General features: G+C 57.3%; 1 protein-coding gene across 1 annotated transcript; it reads right to left on the bottom strand.

Moving 5' to 3' along the window:
* Nucleotides 1-4343: 4343 nt before the first annotated feature.
* LOC140428720 (uncharacterized) lies at nt 4344-6890 on the bottom strand. The gene is made up of 2 exons (XM_072515443.1): nt 6412-6890; nt 4344-5365 (listed from the first exon to the last, which is right to left on the bottom strand). The coding sequence occupies exon 2, from the start codon at nt 5363-5365 to the stop codon at nt 4370-4372; it is 996 nt and encodes a 331-aa protein (XP_072371544.1). The 5' UTR covers nt 6412-6890; the 3' UTR covers nt 4344-4369.
* Between the last annotated feature and the right edge of the window lie 671 nt (nt 6891-7561).

Raw genomic sequence — 7561 nt, 5'->3', positions numbered from 1 at the left:
TGTGCCTCCTCCTTCTGGGCGGGGGAGGGATGGGGTGGGGGTGGGCGGGGTGGGGGGGGGAACGGACGACCGAAAATGCACACTGTTAAGCAGTTGGACGTGGGCAGCACAGGGGATGGGCAGCTGGTGGCCTTTGTGAACAGGGCACCCGGCCATGGGGGGTGGTATGGATGCTGGCATGTGGTGGAGGGTGGGGTGCGAGCAGACTGACGGTGGGTGGGGCTTGGTCGCCCTCTGGGTGAGGGGAGGGTCACTGGTGTGTGGCTTGGGGGTTGGTGCCAGGGAATGGTGCTAGTTACTCACCCTGATCTCCCTGAGGAGGGTGTGCATATTTTTCTGGCGGGTCCGGGTGGCGTTGCCCATGGCGCTGACTGCCACTGCCACCTATGCCCAGACCCAGTGTACAGCGGCGGGTTGCAGCCTCCTTGCCACCCCGGGCTACAGGATGCCGCGCCTTTCCTCCACGGCGCCCAACAGGGCTCGAGCTCAGCATCTGCAAACCATGCTGCTGCTCTCTGTGCTGCCATCTTGTTGGCTGGAATGAGGGTGTGTGGGGAGTGGGGTGCAGCTTGTCAGCCTCTCGAGTGCCAATCCCGACCCTGGCGAATCGTACACCATTTTGGAATTGCTCTAGTTCCATGTGGCGCCGGTGCCAGCCAATTAACGGATACTGAATTGCTCCAGGACCGCCGGCACTCCTTGGTCACAGAACACCACCGATTCAGTCCCGCGTCAGCACTGAGTCTCTGAAATGAAGAATCCAGCCCCGATACTCTGTCTGCCCCACCTTGAAAGTAAAAACAAACAGTGTTTTGGGGCGGGATTCTCCGAAAACTGGCACCATGTCCGGGACCCGGTGCCAAAAATGGCACGGATCACTCCGGCGTCGGCCCTCCCCAAACAACGCAAATTCTCCGGCCCCGAATGGGCTAGCAGCGGCGTGATGCCATTCGCGATGGGTCACCCGGCGTGACGGCTCAAAAGATGCCCCCCCCCCCACCCTGGAAGACCCGACAAGATGGCCGCCCGCCGCGCAGCCCCGAGGTCCCAGGACCACGACATCGAGGCGCTCCTGGACGCAGTGGAGGAGAGGAGGGAGTCCCTGTACCCCGGACACGGCCGCAGGGTCACCCCACGCCTCAGCCAGCGTCTGTGGAGGGAGGTGGCAGAGGCCGTCAGCGCTGTGGCTCTGACACCACGGACAGGCAGCCAGTGCCACAAGAAGGTGAACGGCCTTGTCAGGACAGCCAGGGTGATCCCCCCCCCCCCCTCCCTGCCCATGTGCGGCACCCCCCCAGGTGAAACCGACCCTAACCCTAACCTCTGCACTATACGCGCAACCGATGGCGTGCATTCATACACCTGTCTAACACTGTTGCCCTTTACCCCTGCCACCCACCCGCCCCCCACTGGAGAAGCGTGCACACAATAGGGAGCATGAGAGGACTGGAGGGGGCCCAGCTGATGAGAGGCCACTCACCGTACATGAGGAAAGGGCCCTGGAACTGGCTGGCGGACTGGAGGACTGGGAGGTTGCCGATGCAGAGGTCGGGGGCGTACTAGCAAGTGAGCCACCGACAGCCCGTCCCCATATCCACCCTCCCCCATATCCCCATATCCCCCCTCCCCCATATCCCCCCTCCCCCATGTCCGCTCTCCCCCATATCACCTGATCACCGCCTGCGTGTCTAACCATGCATGCTTCATTGTGTATCGCAGGAGCATCCCCGCAGATGCCGACCGCCCACAGGATGCCCCAGGGCGACCACGGGATACGGAGATACCCGGACCCTCTGGCACGCGACGCCCACAGGATGCCCCAGGGCGACCAAGGGAGACGGAGAGACCTGGAACAATAGGGAGACAACCCCCCCGTCTCATGCGGTGACGCAGGCGTGTACCGCCCAGCGATGAGGGGGGCAGCCACAGGCCCCCGTCGCAACCGAGCCACGACACCACGACCCGACACTCACCCCCCTGACCCCGGCACTCACACCCCCCCCCCCTCACCCTCCCGTATCCGGTTCTCACCCGCCCGTCCCTGGCACTCAGCCCCCGTACCCGGCACTCACCCCCCGTACCCGACACTCACCCCCCCGTACCCGGCACTCACCCCCCCGTACCCGGCACTCACCCCCCGTACCCGGCACTCACCCCCCCGTACTCGGCACTCACCCCCCCCATACCCGGCACTCACCCCCCCGTACCCGGCACTCAACCCCCGTACCCGGAACTCACCCCCCCGTACCCGGCACTCACCCCCCCCGTACCCGGCACTCACCCCCCCGTACCCGGCACTCACCCCCCCGTACCCGGCACTCACCCCCCCCGTACCCGGCACTCAACCCCCGTACCCGGCACTCACCCCCCCGTACCCGGCACTCACCCCCCCCCACCCCCCGTATCCGGCACTCACCCCCCCGTACCCGGCACTCACCCCCCTGACCCCGGCACTCACCCCCTCATCCCCGGCACTCACCCCCCGTACCCGGCACTCACCCCCCCGTACCCGGCACTCAACCCCCGTACCCGGAACTCACCCCCCCGTACCCGGCACTCACCCCCCCGTACCCGGCACTCACCCCCCCGTACCCGGCACTCACCCCCCCGTACCCGGCACTCACCCCCCCGTACCCGGCACTCACCCCCCCCGTACCCGGCACTCACCCCCCCCCCGTATCCGGCACTCACCCCCCCGTACCCGGCACTCACCCCCCTGACCCTGGCACTCACCCCCTCATCCCCGGCACTCACCCCCCCGGACTCGGCACTCACCCCCCCCGTACCCGGCACTCATCCCCCCCTCATCCCCGGCACTCACCCCCCCGTACCCGGCACTCACCCCACCCCGTCCCCGGCACTCAACCACCCGTACCCGACACTCACCCCCCCATCGGCCCTGGCACTCACCCCCCCCGTCCACGGCACTCAACCCCCCATCCCCGGCACTCACCCCCCCCCCGTACCCGGCACTCACCCCCACCCCCCAGCCCCCGGCACTCACCCCCCCCGTACCCGGCACTCACCCCCCCGTACCCGGCACTCACCCCCCCGTGCCCGGCACTCACCCCCCGTCCCCGGCACTCACCCCCCTGACCCCGACACTCACCGCACCCGTCCCTGGCACTCACCCCCCCCCGTACCCGGCACTCACCCACCCCATCCCCGGTATTCACCCCCCCGTCCCTGGCACTCACCCCCCCGTACCCGGCACTCACCCCCCCGTACCCGGCACTCACCCCCCCCCCCCGTATCCGGCACTCACCCCCCCGTACCCGGCACTCACCCCCTCATCCCCGGCACTCAACCCCCGGACTCGGCACTCACCCCCCCCGTACCCGGCACTCATCCCCCCCTCATCCCCGGCACTCACCCCCCCGTACCCGGCACTCACCCCACCCCGTCCCCGGCACTCATCCACCCGTACCCGACACTCACCCCCCCATCGGCCCTGGCACTCACCCCCCCGTCCACGGCACTCACCCCCCCATCCCCGGCACTCACCCCCCCCATACCCGGCACTCACCCCCCCCCCCCAGCCCCCGGCACTCACCCCCCCGTGCCCGGCACTCACCCCCCCGTCCCCGGCACTCACCCCCCTGACCCCAACACTCACCGCACCCGTCCCTGGCACTCACCCCCCCCGTACCCGGCACTCACCCACCCCATCCCCGGTATTCACCCCCCCGTCCCTGGCACTCACCCCCCCGTACCTGGCACTCATCCCCCCGTCCCCGGCACTCACCCCCCCCGTACCCGGCACTCATACCCCCATATCCGGCACTCATCCCCCCGTCCCCGAAGCCCACACCCCCTCCCCCACTCCGCTGCACACAGGCCCACACACACCTCTCCCCCACACACACAGACTGCGGCCACGCCATCCCCTCTCCTGCGGCCACCTCCCAGGCCGTGACCTACCTCCACGCTGGACGGCGCCAACCATCAGCACTGGTTGACTCCGTTAAAAAGGTGTTTTGATTTACGCCGACCTGACCCGTGGTCACGTCGGCGGGACTTCGGCCCATCCGGCTGGGAGAATGTGGGCAGCCCCGGAGTCCATTGTCTCGCGTCCGCCCCTGCTAATCCCCGAGGCGGGCGGCGCGATTGATGCACCGCCGACTTTTCACCCTTCGGAGAATTCGGCGGGAGGCGGGGGCGGGATCTACGCCGCCCCCGCCCCCCCCCCCCAGCGATTCTCCGACCCAGCGGGGGGTTGGGGAATCCCGCCCAGGATTTTGAATTTGATTTATTGTCACGTATGTATTTAAAATATTTCATGTTTGGATCGCGTGTTACAAGATAACAAACATCTCTTTGACAAATTCATGATACAGTGCTAGTTCTTTAATTAAATTGTTTAATTGGCTCACTGTCTTCCAAGTACATCAATCCCAATTGCTTGTAAGTGCTTTACAAAAGGTTTCAGATTCAATCCTTTTCCAATAAAGCTATTTTCAGCCTCATGGTTTGTATAGGGACATTCGAAGAGATGAAATGCAAATACCTGACCTTTCTCATTGACTAGTGGACACATATTACTCATTGGACGAGACATCAGATAAGTGGTCATATCGGTATCTTTGGTGCTTGTGAATCTCTCTATTGTGAATTGGTGGATACATTCCATAGCTGTATCAATTTCCCCACACTGCATGTAATCACACTGTGAGTTACTATTAGCACGCTGCACGATATAGTCAGATATACGCTCACGCCAATGAGGTGGGATTATTAAACAGGCAGCAATCTCTTTCGGATTCACGTTAATACCGACCCCCTCACAGGGTACTTCAGCAGACTGATTATACAAACCGGGGGGAATTACAGTGGTTGTCCCAATCAGCTTTAAAATACAGACAAATGGAGAGTGATATATAATTTCGAAATAATTTCCTGACTTAATATTGGGTGTGTAAGAACCAATCATAATTAAGATTTCATTCTGTTGCCCGAAATTAAATTTAACAGATAATTGACCAAATGTTGCGTGATTCTTAAGGCTACAACTGGCAACAACATAGCGGCCGTATAATACAAAGCAGCTCTCCACACATTTTTCATTTAAATAAAGACCTCCCACTGATTCTTGTACGCTGTCCAAAATGTGTTTTTTTGAAGTGATTGGACGGTAGATATTTTCCATTACCCTGTGAAATCCCTGCAACATATGCAAGAAAAATTCACTCTTAACATACAACATATCATCAAAACTACAAATAGCATTAAAATTAACTAAGATTGGAATGATGTTTTCTGAAATTCCCCGCAATCCGCGAACTTTAGTCTCTGAAAGCAGTCCTTCAAATTCATACAGAGCATCAAATAATTTCAGGAAGATGTTGATATTTTGTAAACTAGACATCTGGAGAGAGAGAGAGAGAGAGAGAGGAAGATTATTGATATAGCGGATTGGCTTCCGAAGTCAAATTACAAGGAGCAATTGAATAAAAGGTCTTGCATTTTGGAAACACTATCCCCGGAAGCACCAATTTGCCTACCCCAAAGACATCAATGTGTGAATATACTTTGTGGACTTGGGAGAAGGTGGAGAACACCTTCTTCCTTGGGTGTGTGAGCTTCCATGGGTCGACCCTGCCCTATCTGCTGCATAAAGACATTCAGCGCTTTCGCCGTGGCTGCTTGCTTCGTTGATTTGGGATCGAATTTGTCCGTCCGTGGCTCCTGCACGCAGTTGAAGGCCCCCCCCCATGATGAGTCGGTGGGAGTCTAGGTTGGGGATTTCTGTCGTGGTCCGTTTGATGAAGTCTGTGTTGTCCCAGTTGGGGCCAGATATGTTCACCAGTACCACCGGTGCCCCTTCCAGGACACCGATGACCATTACGTACCGCCTCCCTGGGTCTGTCACTGTTCTCGATGCTGTGAAGCTCATCCTCTTATTTTTTTAAAGTAGTTTTATTCACATTTTAACATTCGAAACACATAACATTACAAATTAAAACTGACACTAAACCCCAAACCCGCATGCCCCAACATCCTTACCAACCTCCCCACCTCGCACACTACCCTCCCTCTTAGCAGTTGACGGTAACCAGCTCCTTGAAATGTATTATAAACAAACCCCATCCCTTATGGAACCCCTCACTCGCCCCCCCCCCCTTTAGAGCAAATTGCCCATCCCTCCCTCCTTTGCCCTCTTCTCCCCCCTTCTCCCCACCCTGCTATTTTACGCCCCAGTTCTGCCAGGCGTGCCCTCCCTCGCCTCTTAACTTCATGTTTTCGGAGATTCGCTTGCCCAGTTGGTCCCCTCCAGAGAGTGTTTTCTCCTATCTTTGACCCGTTTTCCTCCTTTTCCCTCCTCCCTCCCACTGTGCTAAACCCCTCCCCCCCCACCCCTGGGCTATACAGGTGGTTGTTCTGGTATGCACTCTGAAACAAATCTCCACTTACCCGCTCAGGTGGAAATAAAGGATCCAACGGAGGAAGTCCCCAGATGTGATTTTCCTGACCTTCAGGAAAGCACCTCGGGAAACAGTAAAAAGATCGTTGTAAAGGTTTGGAATTCAGAATGTGACTCCACAGTCTGTCACCCTGAAACAAGAAGAACACAAAGTAAATATGTTAGAATCACAAAGAAAACACAATACAAAACTGGCCATGCAGTCCATCCCTTTGCATCAATCCCTTTTTGCTTTCCAATTCCCGATAAATCCAGTCCTGTACATGTGATTAAACACACACTTTTTGTTTAAAAAGAACATTCGCTAACAAATCAATGTAACAAGAATTGCAAAATAGTCTTTATCGGTTAGTAACTTCCTTCTATTTAATATCCATCGTGTTAATGTTATTAAAGGAGGATTAAATTTGAATAAATGATATTCCCACAACACTTTCTCTCCCAGACTCGGTGAGCTCGCTGTAGGGAGCATTTTGCTGACACTCTCTGAGACGCCATTTTGAGATTTACCAGCACCAGGATTATTGTATCTGCCTCTAACTGGCCGATCCAGTTTTCTTTTTTGTGGTTGCAGATGAACGGTTTGAAAATTTACGAGAAATACTTACCGAGCAAATCCGCCTTTTCCTGTTTCTCTAGTTGTAACTAAAATGGCCCGACAGGTTTCACCAGAGGCCTACTGTAAAAATAACTCATTTTCAAAACACCTCACCCATAAATTACGTTACACCTATTTGTTTGGTGCTATATTATTTTTCACTATCTAACTGCAATCTTTTCATGTTAAATTCAACTTGCTTCACCGTCCTTACCTGTCTGCTGCTCATCGTGGCGCGCGGAGAAGGGAGAGGGGAGAGGGAAGCAGTATTGCTTAACACGGGAATGGCGTCACGCACCGGATGTTTCATTGATTGGCCCTTGGAATGTGGTCCGAGTATCCTGTGATTAATGAATACATGACGTATATTCCTGCTTATTCTGCTTGGTTTGTGGCATGTGGGTACCATTGGCAACTCCACCCAATTCCAATACGCACTGAGGGGGCGTGTCTTCCACTTGAACTGTACCGGTCTGTGTGGCAAAGTCATTAGGATTAGGGTCCGAGGGGTGTTTGAGAACGAACATATCTGAATTTTCCAC

This window comes from Scyliorhinus torazame, chromosome 8, assembly GCF_047496885.1.
Source record: "Scyliorhinus torazame isolate Kashiwa2021f chromosome 8, sScyTor2.1, whole genome shotgun sequence".
Lineage (NCBI taxonomy): Eukaryota > Metazoa > Chordata > Chondrichthyes > Carcharhiniformes > Scyliorhinidae > Scyliorhinus > Scyliorhinus torazame.
The sequence above is the reverse complement of the archived record's forward strand: the minus strand, read 5'-3'. Positions and strand labels throughout refer to the sequence as shown.

Coding starts and splice junctions, on each gene's coding strand:
- LOC140428720 (XM_072515443.1), bottom strand. CDS start 5,365: ATGTCTAGTTTACAAAATATCAACATCTTCCTGAAATTATTTGATGCT.